We start from the raw sequence: 18,158 nt of genomic DNA, 5'->3' as shown, positions 1-18,158 counted from the left end.
AGTAAAAAAATTAAGAATAGGAAGGACAGAGGTGCAGTGTGATAATAACATTATGTCATAATTTATCACAAAATTTTATTTTCATTCTAAAAAGGCCAATTTTGCTTTCTCACTTCACTTGCTCACAACTTTTCCGAAATTTTCCCATAATTTACCGTGCTCCTCAAAATTGTTGACTCACTATACCACTGACGTCTGCTGCTGCTTCTGCTTTTTCTACACTTCAGAGACTACTTCAGTCTTATACTACTTCTTTTTCTACTACTGCTACTACTACTTCTACTACTACTACTACTACTACTACTACTACTATTACTACTACTATTACTACTACTACTACTACTACTACTATTTCTACTACTACTACTTCTACTACTACTTCTACTACTACTACTATACTACTACTTCTACTACTACTACTACTACTACTTCTACTTCTTCTACTACTACTACTACTACTACTACTACTACTACTACTACTACTACTACTACTACTACTACTACTACTACTACTACTCCTACTGCTACTGCTACTACTACTACTACTACTACTACTACTACTACTACTATTTTTACTACTACTACTACTACTACTACTACTACTACCTCTACTACTACTACTACCTCTACTACTACTTCTACTGCTACCGATAATGATAATACTGCTGCTGCAACTGTACTCCATTGACATGCATGCCCTGCACATATGAATCCACCCTATATATGACTGCTCTAACCTATTCTCTCCTTGTTTTGTCTAGAGTCTTCACACTCTCATTGATAAACTCAAATTATCACACCAAGTCGTCTGACCACATTGAGCTATTCTTGACCACTCTCCCTAAGGGTCACTTTAGGAAGTTTATGATTATACCAGGAACATGGACCTATTGTTAGCTTATTACTAATCACCTCCTCTATGAAATCTTTTGAATCAGAACTCCAAAAACCTCTTGCATTTAATTTCACCTTTCTACTTGTTTTGTTTTCAATTTTTAAAATTTCTATTCCATTTTTTGATTTGTTAGTTCATCTATTCCTATTACATCATGTGTCTATTTTATATTTTGGTATCAGGCATATTACTGATTTTTTTTTTGTTTTATTTCTTATTCATATTAATTATTTATTATATTAATTTATTTCATTTTATTGTGTAATTTGTTTATGTATTTTTGTATTGTCATATTTTCCATGTTTATTTTGATTTATTTTATTTATTCATTTTTTGATTTTTTTTAAATTTTATTATTATATTTTTTGTTGGGGCGGTTCTAATCTTGTATCTCTATTTGAAGGAAAGTGTGATTTTTTGTAGGCCCTATAGAGTTGAGGAATGTCTATTTATGAACATTACTTATGCCTAGTAACTATGTTTTACACATATCCTTGGACAAAACTCATTGTCCATCTGATAACATATTCAAGTGTCATACAGGGACTTTCCATCTTCAGGAATATTAGGTTAATTATATCATCCTTTATTATCTTTATAGCTGACAGGTATATATGGGAGCAGATAGACAATATTCCTTTGCTTTACTCTTAGGAGGGGGTTATTCCATTCTTTCCCCAACTGGTCCCAAATGGGACAAAATGGATTCATGAATGGATGTTAAGTGATGTCCTATTTAGGAGCTGTATGTCATTGACGTTAATAACTGGCCAAGGCATTGCTAATTATATACAGAAAAAACTTTGAACAAGATACGTCACTCGTCACCAGAATGAACACATTAGCCAGTGACTCAATTCATGGTCTGCACGTCCTGCATGTATAGACCAATGCAATGTTTACTACGAGGGACTTTATGAATTAAATCTAGGGGTTTTCCCCAAGTTTTGAAAGTGGAAATGGGCTTATAACAGGCGAGGATACTGGAAATTAAAGGGGCAAAGCTTACCCCCATCTTCTTAACTAAAGGTCAGCCATGCTATATTTGTATTCAAAACTCCTGTGGGGGACTACCTTCAAATAGTGGCCACTTTGTATAACTTTTTTGAGAAGTACAGTAATGGTGCCTTCAAAATGAGACAGAGCTACCAAATTGCTGGATATTTATTTTGGTCTTATTACACTTTTCGTACTTGTACCTTTTTATTCGACATAACTTTCATGAAGAGAATATCGCCCAACTTGAAGCATTTTATTCAGATTAGGTTGTATCTTAACACTATTTGCTTTCATATTAAGACTCCATCATGGTGTATTTTAACATCCAATGGTTTGGTCCTCCTAGAACACTGACTGGTATTGTTTTTTAACAAAACCATCATCTTTTCAGTGTATGTTAAAATTTTGAAATTACAACATAAGCTAAATAATGTTATCTAATGCTGATGTTGAAGTACTAATCAGTGGCGTACCTAGGATTTTCCAAGGGGGGAAGCAAATTCGTCCACCAAAAATTTAGAAAATTTTGAAAAAAAGGTCTTCAACCAAAAATAAAGGATTTTGTACCAGAAAGAAATTTAAACCCCCCCCCCAAAAAAAAAAAGCTCTTCAACCAAAAATAAAGGATTTCGTACCAGAAAAATTTAACAAGCAAAAAAAAAGGTCTCCAGGTTTCAAGTTCAAAGTAGCTGGCCACTTGTGGCTCGTCAGGAATCAATTGTGACTCGTCAGGGGGAGGGCAGGGATACGTCCCTTGCATGGGTTGTGACTCGTCAGGGGGGCAGTCTGACCCCTCTGCCCCCACCAGCCCCCCCCCCTCCTAGGAACGCTAATGATACTAACCTTGTATACCTAACCTCAATATCTTGTGCTATTGCCAATGTGGTTCTATCAATAAATCTGTATTGCCAACTGGGCACCGTGTATGTAAATTACTACTAGTATTATAGTAAATTTGCCACATGCGATGGTAACTGCCATGGTTACAATGCTCAGTAGCCAATCAAAATCAAGAATTTGAAGGAGGTTACCAATTGTGGCAAAGTAACCACAATAGTTTCTTTTCTGCAACATGACTTTGGTAATATTTCTGTTGATATTTTGAAACTAACAACACTTTCCTTGATCCTAAAAAAACGTCAACCTGCTTTGATGTAGATATAGCAGTTGAGGCACAGAAGCTCAGTCGGTACCCGGTTCGATTCCAACTTGGTGCGCTAGTGCCCTTTGGTAAGGCATTAATCCTCATTACCAGGTCCCTCGGAGAGGACCTTAAGCTATAAACATTCATGCTTTCTTAGCAATCGGGAAAAAAATCCCCACCAATCAAATCAAGCAATAACATCATTGTTATACTTAACTCAAGATCCATCTCCTTGCTGCAGTCAGGAGGAGAATAATAAAGTTGGAATTTGGCCTATTCTTTGCCTTCCTCGACTTTGTGGGTCATGGACATAACTGAAAATTATGATCTCGGAAATCAAGGATTTATGATCAGATTCAGAGTGGCTTAATTCATACTTGTGCCTCAAAACCCAGGCTAAGACAAACTCTTGTTGTGCCCTTGTCAAGCACACAGTTGTTCACTCTCATCCACTCCTATAAGGGTACCTCACACTCCTCAGGTCAAAATAAGCTTGTATTTCTCCAGTTTATACTTCTCATGCTCTGGTATGACATAAATTGCCAAGCGTTCAAAACTATCATCAAATCAAGCAACAGATTTGAACTGTATTGCAGCCTTAGCCTTTGAATGTCGCTGCAATTGAGAGCAATATTGAATGGGCCTTTCTATATCCCCACATTTGAGAGGAACTGTTCCCATCCCCTCCCTCTTTGATATGGTCATTGGCTGGCTGTGAACTTGTATTAGATCCCATCAATCCGAAGCTTTCAGTATCTGGCTCCCCCAAACAGTAGCTTTTTGTACCTTATTCTACAGTAGCTATATACTTTCTTGTCACTGACTTTTTTTTTACATATTGATCATTTGAGCTTTGTCATCCTTGTCAGATGGCTTCAATGTGACCTTGCTGTATCCCTCTCCTGTTCTCTTCCTCTGGCTAAAATTAGACCGTGATGTCATCCCAAGACCATCCAAAGTAAAGCTCTTGCTCATTATAAGGCTCTGTAGTTATGATTATCACAATGTTTTTAACTTCATTTGATTACAAAAGAGTATCACACACTGAGAAAACATTCATTTTCCACAGACCACAATCATGGAAATTTACCTGTTTTTTGGTTAGCTTTCACTTGCTAGGCATCGTCATTGTAGTATGTTACACTCATTCAAGGATTTGAACAAATCCTTATATGTGAATTTGGGCCAGTCAAACATTTATTTTTAATATTAAGGATTAAGTTTTGAATCTCAAAAGATTTACATTCAAATCTTTTAACTTTATACTTAAATATGCCACTTAAAAGATTAAAATCTGCATCTAATATTCAACTGCTCCATATTCACAGCTGATCTGGAATTACATGTGTTTTAAATCCTTGAAATTTGGAGTGCATAAAAATTTGTTTTTGTCACTCCAAGTAAAATGTCCCCCTTATTATCTCCATTTCTTCCAAGTCAGCATAAGTTGTTTCAATTTAAGGATCTCTTTTAAAGAGAAAACAAATGCTTGGTTTCACCAAACCTGTTGAAAAATTCACTTGTATACATGAAATGCTTCATATTCTTCATTTGCTAGACATGGAGTAATATTTCTAGAAATGTTTTCTATAACTGATAAAGTATAAAAATAATGTATTTATTGAGTATTCATAATAATTTAGTCTCAATGTTGAGTGCGATTGCTCTTTCAAAAGAATCTCAAGCAACAAAGAAGAACATTGCTGGCCTTCACCAAACCAGTTTAAGAATGTATTTGTTTACAAAATATTGCCTCATATTCTTCATTTTTTTGACATGGGACAAATTCAGAATATTGTCTATGAATAGTGCAATATTAGTGTTAAAGAGTGATATTCCTCTCTCATGCATTTCTTAACAAAAACAGAAGAACAGTGCTGGGCGTCACAAAACTAGTTCAAGAGTTTATTTGTATACATTGCTTCATATTCTAAGAAAAGTTCCCAGGTTTGCCTTCCATGTAACAGGATAAAACCAGGTCACTACTGAGGCTAACCTATCGCCCCTACGATCACCACACAGGAGCAAGCATCCATGACGTTTAATTTTTACGAGTGAAAATTGTATTATGTCCTTCTGTAAGGCGATATTAGATATGAAAGGGGAAGTGTGAATTAAAGCATCTTAGACTCTGATCAATTGAGTATATGAGAAGAAGAAGGGCATAACTCCATCAAAACAGTTAAATAGCTATGGAGTGAAATTTTGCGCATTTTGCTTTAAAGAGTTGCTTTTTTTGGTACTGCTAGTTGCTTTTGCTGGGGGAAAGAGGGGGAGATGGATAAAACTTAATTGTTTTTTGTTTTCCTTTTAATTTCATATGACTTTTGAGGTGCCACACTCTGCTTCTAGTATCTGAAATCAACAATACTTTTAACAGGAATAAATTGTGCAAGCATATTTTTTTTCAACTAAAAGAAATAAACATTATAGATATGTACATCTCTGTAACATGCTCTAACTGCCAATCAAAACAAAATATTTTACTTCTAAGCCAAGCAGATATGATGCTAATCCATTCCTGGTTAAAACAATCACATGCTATGAATGGATGTCTTGGAGAAAAGTTTTTTTTATCTTTATTATTTCATTATACATACACCATGTTGCACCTAAATAATTATTTAGGGGCAACATGGTGTGTTGTCGTCTTCAGGATAATCATGATGTCATCCAAACTTAATGTCTGATGACTCAAAATCTGTTTTGGTGGACTTTGGACCTTCTTCCTCCTAGCACCGTAAAGTGCTTGGAGTACCCATCAGTTGTTGGTGATCAAAGACGCATAGGGGCTAAGTCGCAGGAAGTTCAAACCCTGGCGAAGCCTGGACAATTGACGTAGGTTACCCTGCCCGTGATAGTGCATCTTGAGTCGCAGCGTATCGCCCCGGATTAAAGTCTCAAGAAAGATTGATATGAAAATAGCTCCATGACCGCTCCATTTGCGTAGGTGTGTGATTACATTGATCAGGCATCGGAGTTTGGGGTTTATTTTGACATACGAGTGACTCTCGACTTGACGTCCGGAGGATTTGAAGAAAGTTTGGAAGTGTCTTTGTCTTCTTGATCAGCTGGTGGTGATTGTTCCACCTGTCCATTGGCGCAGATGGGTGACCTCCATGTGACCCTTATTCTTACAGGTGTGAACTTAATCATGACCTGCGTCTTTGATACCGCTTGGTCATGACGAGTATATACGTCATTTAGTGCATTACAATGAAGTGATTTTTTATTGCTCATTGATTTTATTGAGGGCTATATGATAGCACCATGGACACTGAACTTGAAATCACCAATTGTATGTAACTCTTTCATATTGAAAACCTGATTAAATTCCATCATTTGTTGCAAATATTGTTTGGGATGTGAATTGCATGAAAATGATATTGAGTCCAGCTCTGAAAAAGCTCATATTTTGGTTATGGCATAATTAATTAGTCACTTCATTTTGCCTGAAGAACACTCTCACAGGAATTATTGGACTGTTTTCAGACATTCTTAGGTTGCCACACTGGCCATATTTCTAAAATATAACTTTATCTGAGCTGCCCTTAAAAACAAAGTTTTGATAGTCCAATAATATCCTGGTGAAGGAGGGGGGGGGGGGGGTTGATAGGCAAAGGGTAATCAAAGACAAATTTAAAATTATGTTAATGATCCTTATCTCAGGGGTGTGAGAGTTCAGCTTTTTAGTTGATTTAAGATTTTGTTTTGTTTTGATTTTCAGCTTGATTTTCAACTTATTTTAGTTTCCTTTTTTACCAAAACTGGTAGCTCATTCTGTTTCAGCTTTTTTTTCAACACTTCAGCTTTTTTCAGATCTTTTTATGTTTGACCACTCACACCCCTGTTATGTATTTACTAAAATGAACAGTCTGGAATCTTTATCTAACTCTAAGTGTTCTACATTTTCCATTTAGGTATTAAAGCCCTTTACCACTCATAGGGGGTGTTGCAAGAAAATATTTGCATTCAATTGCAAATATTCTGTTGCAATGTTACAACTGATAGATCAACGTTAGTTATAGCAAATCAGATTAAACTTCTTGTTTCAAGGAGCAGATAAGCATTCAGTCACTAATTTTCAATTAACTGCAAGACATGTGAATGACTTAGGAACCAAAAATTGACTTGCAATTGATCGCAAGTTTCTTGCAACACCCCAATAGTCTGTCGTTGATTAATCCTATAGTTGTTATAATTTTACATCACTGCCACATTGATGCTGACTCAGACAGCAGAAGTAGTGCAATTTTACAACAGGCGGCAGTGACAAATTTTATCTTCATTGACTTGCCAAATTTTTGCATTTTTCACTGCAATTCCTCATAATCCTTCTGATACAGCTCTAATCCAGCCTTATCACAAATTATTTAGAAAATTCATTTGAAACTTATAATTGTGGAATTGAGCAATTGTTTGTGATCGTTGGAATAATCATTTTTATCCATTCATAATAAGGAGGCATTGCCAAAGTGTTAGGTCTCAATTCATTCTATCTAATTTGGGGGCATTTAGGGTCTAATGTGAGGTATAGTAGAGTGCCATTCCCATTAAAAAACAAAGTTAATTGAATTTATTAACAAACTTCATTCATTTGGCATGAATATTTTGTTCTAAAATATACAATGATAACATAAACAAACACATTCATAACCGTATGTCGTGTAAATCAGTAATACATTAATAGATTTCCAATTATTATACAGATATACATCTATATACAAATTAAGGGAAATGATGAATTGAAATTTAACATAAAGAAGATGTAGCATAATGCAATATAAGTTAGCTAATTATTGAGTGCAAATCAGGAAATAAATAAATGTATAATGTTAGAGATATATCTTTGGCGATGGTGACTGAATACTTGACAATTAGGTTTTGATGAACAAAATATATTTTCTAGACTTTACAAAAAATAACTCCAAAACTAATGAGAATATTTTGTCACAAACTTTAAGGGGGGTACACTTAAAGGCATATTTGTACACAATGTAATATTTTTATTTTTTCCAGATTTATATTGCGACAATTAAGTTATCAGTCATACATCATGCGCCAGTTTCATGAAGAATTACTCAATTTCACAAGAAGCATTTTGACGTCAAAACATAGAGGAGGGATCATTAGTCACAGAGCCCTAACATACGGCTCATTCTTCATGTTCACTTCAATTACCCTGTGAAGACGTATGTTTATTGGATGCAATTTTCAGTCATCTTTTCTCTCTTTTTTGTGATTTTTGTTCCGCTGATGCTTCATTCAATTTCTAGTATTCTGTTCCTTCTTTCAATTATATTCTTATCAGTTCATATCATAAAGATTTAATGGCCTGTATTCTGAAGTCAGGTTTAACTTGGACCATGGTCTAACTCTGTGCTAAAATTATGGGAAGCCAAAAATATCATAATTTTTTTCTTAAAATTGTCCATTTTTGTCTCACCTGCGAAGCAAAGTGAGACTATAGGCGCCGCTTTTCCGACGGCGGCGGCGGCGGCGGCGTCAACATCAAATCTTAACCTGAGGTTAAGTTTTTGAAATGACATCATAACTTAGAAAGTATATGGACCTAGTTAATAAAACTTGGCCATAAGGTTAATCAAGTATTACTGAACATCCTATTAGAGTTTCATGTCACATGACCAAGGTCAAAGGTCATTTAGGGTCAATGAACTTAGACCATGTTGGAGGAATCAACATCGAAATCTTAACCTGAGGTTAAGTTTTTGAAATGTCATCATAACTTAGAAAATATATGGACCTAGTTCATGAAACTTGGACATAAGATTAATCAAGTATCAATGAACATCCTGCATGAGTTTCACGTCACATGACCAAGGTCAAAGGTCATTTAGGGTCAATGAACTTTGGACGAATTGGGGATATCTGTTGAATTCCCATCATAACTTTGAAAGTTTATGGATCTGATTCATGAAACTTGGACATAATAGTAATCAAGCATCACTGAACATTTTGTGCAAGTTTCAGGTCACATGATCGAGGTCAAAGGTCATTTAGGGTCAATGAACTTTGGCCGAATTGGGGATATCTGTTGAATTCCCATCATAACTTTGAAAGTTTATGGATCTGATTCATGAAACTTGGACATAATAGTAATCAAGCATCACTGAACATTTTGTGCAAGTTTCAGGTCTCATGATTAAGGTCAAAGGTCATTTAGGGTCAATGAACTTTGGCCGAATCGGGGGTATCTGTTGAATTACCATCATAACTTTGAAAGTTTATTGGTCTAGTTCATTAAACTTGGACATTAGAGTAATCAAGTATCACTGAACATCCTGTGCGCGTTTCAGGTCACATACCAAGGTCAAAGGTCAATGAACTTTGGCCGAATTGGGTGTATCTGTTGAATTACCATCCTAACTTTGAAAGTTTATGGATCTGATTCATGAAACTTGTACATAAGAGTAGTCAAGTATCACTGAACATCCTGTTCGAGTTTCAGGTCACATGATCAAGGTCAAAGGTCATGTAAGGTCAATGAACTTTGGCCATGTTGGGGTTTTTTGTTGAATAACCATCATATCTCTGTAAGTTTATTGGTCTAGTTCATAAAAGTGGACATAAGAGTAACCATGTATCACTGAACATCTTGTGCGAGTTAGAGTAGTATTCAAAGTCAGCACTGCTGCTATATTGAACCGCGTGATGCAGGTGAGACGGCCAGAGGCATTCCACTTGTTTATGTTTACTGTGCTCTTTCCTGATTCTTTGATGGTTAAGACAATCATCTATTCATACTACCTAAACAATTATGAATGATTTGAGAGCCGAATGAGCTGATATATTGTATCTCTACTGTAAGTGATTTATGTAACAATTTGCTTTCCATACTTGACCACAACTTTAAACCTGAGTTTAAGTTAAACCCGACTGCAGAATTCAAGCCATTATGTCTTTGTTAAAAGGCGGGATATTACAATGATTTGCTTTTACTCTGGCATATTAGGATGAATTTCCTATAGGCAGAGGATTCCTGGGCCCCGTCTTACAAAGATTTGTGACTGATCCAATCAACTTCAACTATGGAAATCTATCAAATTAACGCCATGATTTTTTCTTCCAGGAAATTCACAAAATGTCCTAGTAAACAAAGCAGAGCACAACAAATGAAAGATGAATGTGTGAGTATGCATCATATCCAGAAATTTTTTGGGACAAACATGCATTTTTGCTGTTGGCGTTGCTGGCTTTCCATAGTTGTGATCGATCTGATCAATCTCAACTCTTTGTTAGACACGATCCTGGGCCGTTTCATAAAGGACTTGCAACCGTTGTAACTTTGCCATTATGGCAACTACCATGGTATCCTTGATCCTGATCGGCTGATGAGCCATGTTATCATGGTAGTTGCCATAATGGCAAAGTTACAACAGTTGCAAGTCCTTTATGAAACGGGCCCCTGGTATTCATTGTTTTCAACTAAGTCTGAAAGAACCTACTGTGACTTTGTTTTGAGAAGTGGACCTAAATGTTCCATCTTATATCTTTGTCAAGAGAAGGCTTGCAGATTCATTAAAAGCTGTGGGTTGCCTTTTTGGCTTTGGAGATCATCCCATACACTGTTATTTGCATAATGAAAATGGTGATATGTTTGCCCAAGACCATTTGCACTCATCCAAGAAAATGAACAGAACTGAACTAGCCCTTCTCAAAGGCAGTTATTGACAAGATTTTCAAGTCAGATTAAAACCTCAGAAGCATCAATTTCAGTTTTCTGGATATCTGTATTTCATGGGTTCACACCAGTGATGGTGACTGTACATTATTTGTTTTATTTCTCCTTGCCTGCCATATCTGTATACAGTGAAAAATTGGAAAACCAGCAATAGAACATTGAAACAATCAGAGACCAAAGCGTGTTGTTTGACCTTCCCCTAGAATGAATCAGCATGATCTGAAGTCCTATCCAAAGTCATATGAAGATACACGCATATACCTCCTTCTTTCTAATAATAGGTTTGTTTCCTGTGATGAGGAAATAGGCATAAGATTTGGTCTGTATGGTCATTCACCTTTTATCAAACTTGACGTCATGCAAGGATTATCATTTTGTTGAACTGTTAAGTATATCCACCATGGTTATACGGATAATAATAATAATAGGCATTTATATAGCGCCATCTATCTAGAAATATTCTGTTCTGAGGCGCGTTGTTATTATTATTACCCGGCTTTAGCTGAAGCTGCCTTTCAGCGCTCATGCATTCAAGGAATTAATCCTGCGGGGGTACCCATTCACCTCACCTGGGTGGAGTGCAGCACAAAGTGGAAAAATTTCTTGCTGAAGGAAATTACGCCATGGCTGCGATTCGAACCCGCGACCCTGTTTCAAGTCAGAAGATTTTGCATAAGGCGTAGAGGGGACATGAAACGTCACAATTAACATACAAGTAATAATGATAATAAGTATAATTTGCTACTTCAAGACAGTGCTTAATACCTAATTCTAAGTGCTGCATACTATTACCCAGGCCTTAACACGGCTGCCCAGATCATTCCTACCTGGTGCCCATTTAATACATCTGAATGGAGAGTGGCAAATGTAGATAAATGGCTTGCCAAAGGACACGAATGCTGCTGTAGCTGCATGCGAGCCCCAAACCCTGTGGTTCAAAGACTGGATACTTTGTATATCCACTGAGCCACAGCACCCAGTTGTCAATATAATAATTTAAAAAATATTCATAAATTCATTATTTGATTCTCCATCTGAATGGAGTACATGTATATCATAACGAATGAAAATAAACAAAAATCTACCCTGAATAGCTAATCTATCCACATTTAGCATAGCTTTGCCTCATAGTCCCTCTTTATGAATCAGCAATTAATTCTTAACCAGGGATGACTTTGTTGACGTCTACAATGAGAGCGGTATGAAGGATCAAGTTCAAGCCTTATCTCCGCCTTCCCCTTGGCGTAGCGATCGTCTTACAGGTGACTTCATCAGGGAATTGTTGCGATGATAGGTCCCTCGACCACAGGTGCATGGCGGTTTCTGATGGGTACGTCTTGTCCTTTTCCGAAAAAGGGAAGTACTTTCTATGCCCCTGGTAGAAGGTATTTATTTGTCTTTGTAGAATATATTTTGATTTGTGACCAGCCGCCCCAGAGAAAATGAAATTTCTTTTTGCCGTTTTACACAGAACCTTCCCTGGCATCTTATTGTTGGTTTGGGATGGCCTTTCACATCATACACTTTTTGATGTTTGATTAATTTACAAGGTGAACAAAAATGATATCTTTGATGTCGGTTGAAGCCTTGTCAGTTTTGTTCAAGTATCTCTTTCCTGTCTTCAAGTACAAGTTTGATCAATAGTTGATACGTGAAAAGAATCATCTCTTTTGGACAGGTTTCACTTTTTCAGATTTGGCACTCTTGGTGCTCCATCATTGTTGCCCCCATCTACATCATCACCTCCATTCAGCTATTAAAGTATTTCAAGGAATGAATCTTGGAGGGATACCTATAGTTAGCTTCACCCGGGTAGAGTGTGGCAAATGAAGATCAGTGTCTTTCAAAAGGGAATAGCGCAATTACCAGATTTGCACATCTTGCCCTGTTGTATGAATTCAAGAGAATTGCCCACCAAAATATCATAATTTTATATAGCTGGAAAAAAATATATGTTGGGGGGGGCTTGGGGCAATTTCTCCCCCCAAATTATCAACAGAGCCCTTGAAAATAAGGAGCCCCGATAGTGCTAAAGCTTATCCAATGTTGTGTTGGAAGCTCCTTGGTTGCAGATATACGTAAGTAGGTTGTGAAAAGTAGCCGGCAAAAAAAAAAAAAAATTGCCTGCTCTCCAGGGTTGCATAGGTTGTAATAGGTCCATGATAGGAGTGACCAATATTAGCCTACCCCTGTATTGTGATGTCATCAGTTTTTTTCGATAACATGTTTTGAAGCATCAATGTTACGAACTGGTTTGTGATGATGACACTTGGCTGAACTCCCACCAAAAGTGAGAACTATTAGACAATACGACCACAGAGGGGGCTTTATCAACACCGCATCACTGAACATTATAGAGAGCCACGACTCTCGGGACTTGGTAGGAGCTATCTTCCAGCCGTTGGTTGTTTCTTCTGCTTTATCTTAATTTCTGAGTTGTTTTAGGCGGGTAATCGGATGTTCCTCTGGACAAAGTTAGGATGTGAATGTGTGTTATCTTGGATGCCATGACCCTCTTTGAAAGTGGGGCTCGTACTTTGGGGTAGTTTCGCTTTTTCTGGAAGGTGTCGGATTTGACAGGTGAGGTGAGAAACTGGGCCGTCGGAGTGTTGTTTGCATTTCAGCTGGCAGGATTTAGGTAAGATGGAATAGTTGTCATGTTTGGGTTTTTTTCCTTTGAGGGTTGTTTGTTTTCGATGACGTACTTGCAAACTGTTTGTTGCAAATCAGCAATGACATAATGGCATGTTGATGAAGAGATTATGAATTTTCTTCAACTACAGGTGAGGATGAAGATGGAAATGATGGATCATAAACATTCATCTTCTCTCAGTAATAATGTTAATGGTGATGTTCATGCTGTTGATGATGATGAAAAAGATTTTTAGAGTGATAGTTGTGTTGATGGTGCTGATGATGGTGATGATGATGATGATGATGATGATGCTGATGATGATGGTGGTGATGATGGTGATGATGATGATGGTGGTGGTGGTGGTGGTGGTGATGGTGGTGATGGTGGTGGTGGTGGTGATGATGATGATGATGATGATGATGTTGATGAAGATGATAACAATTACAATGCACTGGTTATAATGATAATAGTGCAATGTAGTTTGGATTGATGATGATGTTAATTTTGATATGTGATAATGATGATGATGATGATGACAACGACTATGATGATGATGTTAATGACCATGATGATGAGGCTTAATATGTTGATGTTGGTGACGTATATTTTATGGCTCAGGCTACCCTCATAATCTTACAATAACATTTTCCATTCATTTTGATTTATTATTAAATGTTTTCTCTAATTATTTGGCAATCATTCCTTGCAAACTCCCAAATATATCTAACTGTATCCAAATTCACATATAAACATGCTATATTTGTACCGCTTCCTGCCCCCATTTTGAGGTGTGATCCTATTCCCATATGGATTTAATTAAATGCCTACTTATAATTTTAATTAGGGGGTGTGACAAATGTAGATAATTTCATCCCAGTGAATCAGAGAATGTGGGCCTGGATGAGGGTATAATCAGGGGTATGTAGCTAGGGTGTGCCAAAAAATGAGGTTGAATAATCCCTTGTCTGCAGAGGTATGGGAGAGAGAGAGGGGGGGGGGGGGGGGAGAGAGGGAGAGGGAAGGGGGGGGGAGATGGAAGGAGCTAGATGCAGAGAGAGAGAGGCATACAGGAGGAGGGGAGAGGGATGGAGACACAGCAGAGAGGGAGAGAGAGAAGAGTATATGTAGGCATGGAATGACTTTAGAAGAGAGTGAAAGAGAGGATGAAAGGGAGAGTAAGAGGAATAGAGGGTAGATGGAGAGGGAGAGAAGGGACAGAGGGGAGAGTAAGAGAGAGGGGGAGGTATTATGGCCTCAATATTGCCATATTTTGAAAATAAAATGATCCTTTCCTACTTGGCTAAATATGCTTTGGCTATAAAAAAAATTAAAATCACTCTTTTAAAGTTTTAAAGCCAAATTAAAATTCTGGCCTATGATTTTTTTTCAAATTTCATATTCTGCTATTAATCTTTTTTATTCATTTTCTTTTTTCCTTTCTGTAGGTCTTTGCATCAATTTACTTCTACATCGTCTTTTTCTTTGTTCATATGCTGACCTGCCTTGGACTCAGTGCACAAATCTACTTTATGGGCACCGTCAGGATTGGTAGGTGTTTTATCATCAATTATATACATTATACATTTTTTTCAAGTTTAAGTTTATTTCATTTATCAACTCAATGATACAACATAGGAAATAATTACACATATATAAAGTGATAACCATACAAATGAAAATACATTGCAAGTAATTTGACTCTACAAGAAAAGTAAAAATAAAGTTCATGGTAAACACTAAATAACGTGATAATCATATTAACCAATAACAATATATACAATGGAAATAGAACAAAATTCATACAATTCTTGATTAAACAATTTGCAAGGCTACCTTTATAACTCTTTTTCTATAAAATAAAGTTGAGTGAATGAAGGGGTCCACTAAAAAGCAGGGCTTGTTGAGTGTGGATCCCTCAAAGAATTGATCAAAGAATTGAAGGTACAGGTATAAAAACAAAAATAAAAATAAGAGAAAAAAATTGAAAGAAAAAAGTCAGAATAATTTTGATAAAAATCTACAGTCCAAAGACATATTGTTTCTTTTCATAATTAGATCTTAATAACAGCATCACGGTTGAAATCAGTGCTAGCTTTTAAAAAAAGCTCAGTGTCAGTTATGTTTATTTCAAATGGCAACTGACTGTCAAAAGACTAGTTGATGGTAGATGCGAGCTCAGCTGCAGAGCCTTTAGGAACCTGACTTGGATATGTTTTGTTAACCATTATTTTCGACTTACGATTGCTAGTTGAGAGGTAGCGGCCTATCGGCGAGCATATCCTTTGCATCAATGAACCCTGTAAAACAGAAGGGAAGTGTACCAGTCCAATGATATCATCAGCATTGACCATGCAAATTGGCGCATCAGCATGCTCATGAATAATTCATACATGCACATCCCCGCCAGAGTCCAAATAGTCTGAAGTCGCTCGATCGCACGTTCACCCGGGTCTCCACCAACTCTCTTCTTCGACCGCTAGTCTCGTCTCAGCCACTACTTGGCGAGGAATCAGTGCAAATAGTGTTTGTAAGAAGTTCACTCTGTAGTTTATGATAATAGCTCCTGCAACGTGCGTGTGTGATTCTTCATTTAATTATCATGATTTTCACACTGATTCATTAACTTGAACCAGAGCCAAAACCAAACGCTTGTGCTCTTGCACGAAATCTGGTCACATTTTATAAGCAGATGGCCAGTTTCATTTACTAATACTATTATAATCTTTTAGATTTCATCAATGTGAAATGGGTTCGCATTGGATGGAGTCAGTGTTTCTCTTCACAAAGAAAGGAGGTATTGCATTTATCCACAAGTGGAGAGGGTTTCGCAATACAAATCAGTAATATTTTGTTATAAGCTATTAAAATCCTTGCTTCTGATTGGTTGAAAGCAATGAATCATTGAAAAGATGCTTTGTGAAATGAACCTGGCCCTTAAAACAAGCCAAGAACCTAGTGATTGCACATCTGCATGTAATGTAATCACACTACATCATAAATACCATCAGCCAAATGAATAGAGCTAACAACATTTGCCCTCAAACTTATCTACCCCCCCCCCCATGTCTATAAGCCCATGGATGTATTTTTTTTGTTATCAATAAAAAATGTAATTTGGCATGGATAGGGGAAAATATCCCCCTCGAATTGAAAGTGTTATTAAAGTGTTTCAGTATGAGACATTCTATTTCATTTCATTTATTGATTCCACTTTTAAAACAAATATCATAATATACATAACAAATGTGTTCATAAACGTAGTGTATCAATGATAAAATTAAGTATCTAACATAAGTATTTAAGCATAAGGTACACTACAAAATGTAAAAAAAAGTGAGGAGCCTAAATAAAAAGCAGAGCTTGTAGAAAATTAGGCTCCCAATGGGAAAAAAATATAAGTTGTTACTTTGAGCGAACAAATGTGGAAACGGAATACATATTGCTAGAGGGTATTCATTTGTCTCGCCATCTGCTATGGTCAACAAGGAAATTCGTGATCACTCTCGCAAAAAGTGTTCACTGGCTTTCTAGGAAATTTGTGATCACTCTCGCAAAAAGTGTTCACTAGCTTACAAGTTCACGAGCTTTCGAGTGCCGCTGCAACTCTTTATCAAGTGACACGGATTGTCCGATATCGTACTCTATTTATACTAACCTCCAAGACCGTACTCACAAACGCGAGAACAATAGGTGGGCACTGATCCGTTGTGTGATTGGTCAGAAGTTATGCAAATAAGCCGTGGGTCGGCAATATGCAAATGAGACCAAAATTGGCGGGCTCGCTAGTTTCCCGTGGGCGGGGGTTGACTGGCTGAGCGGTCCCTCGATCGGGGCCGGGAACGATCGGGTCGGCGTGCACTGCCAGGTAAGGGGGTATTGTGCTGTCGGATGGTTCGCATCCAGAAATCGGGGATGTCGATCCCGCTGTCTCTGTTGAAGTTGTTAGGACAAAGACGTATGCTAATAGCCTCCTTAATCCTGCGTGTATACCAATGTCTTTCTTAGGCAATGCAATGTACACCCTCCCAATCTGGGTGGTGTTGCTTCTCCCAAGCATGTTCTGCCACCGCGGATGTGTCGGAATACATATTCATTACATTATTTAGAATTGATGCTTGGATTATATTCTTGACGTGAAATGGGTCCAAACTCTGCATCAAAGGAAATTCCTCATAGTGTAGAGCGTTTCACATTGATACAACATGATGTTCATCCAAAGCCAAACACAACTAATTGTGCTTTAATTTGCACCAAATATGTGTGTATGACAATACAAGTGACACTAGTCCCACTTCCCATCAATTAACGGATGTGAACAGATCCCTATGGTGCGTGATTAACACTGAACATTTCATGAATGTTTCACATGTCAAGCTTTGAAATTGATTTGATATGGAGCCAAAAACAAGTGGTTTTGGTTATGATACTTTTTGCACGAAATGTGATTATGGTGAAACACATATGCCATCATTTTACCACACTCCGTCTCTGCACAAGTGTCAACGGGAATTTGCCACGTGGGATTTTAGATGCTGCAACTTGTTCCGATTGATACAAGAGGTTTCAGTCTTAACAATTTCATCACTCTAAGTCTTTTAAGCGATGAAATTCTGCATTGTGGGTTTGACCAAAGATTTTTTTTAACATATCACTGTTTTATATAATAAGCCTATATATTATGAGCTTTTGTTCATGCTTGGTCATCACTCTGGAATTCCCCATCTAGACAGATATTTTATATCAAATCCCAGTCAATTTAAAGCATTTAAAATAAAACTGAAGA

At 37.0% G+C, this 18,158-nt stretch overlaps 1 protein-coding gene across 1 annotated transcript in view; it reads left to right on the top strand.

Moving 5' to 3' along the window:
- The window catches only part of LOC121420452 (SID1 transmembrane family member 1-like), a 41,706-nt gene that overhangs the window by 7,468 nt on the left and 16,080 nt on the right, over positions 1-18,158 (top strand). The window contains exon 2 of the mRNA XM_041615094.1: positions 14,821-14,923. Coding sequence (XP_041471028.1) covers positions 14,821-14,923 — 103 coding nt within the window. The remainder of the gene's footprint in view (positions 1-14,820; positions 14,924-18,158) is intronic.

Source organism: Lytechinus variegatus, chromosome 8 (assembly GCF_018143015.1).
Source record: "Lytechinus variegatus isolate NC3 chromosome 8, Lvar_3.0, whole genome shotgun sequence".
Lineage (NCBI taxonomy): Eukaryota > Metazoa > Echinodermata > Echinoidea > Temnopleuroida > Toxopneustidae > Lytechinus > Lytechinus variegatus.
This window is presented reverse-complemented; position numbering and strand designations above follow the sequence as displayed.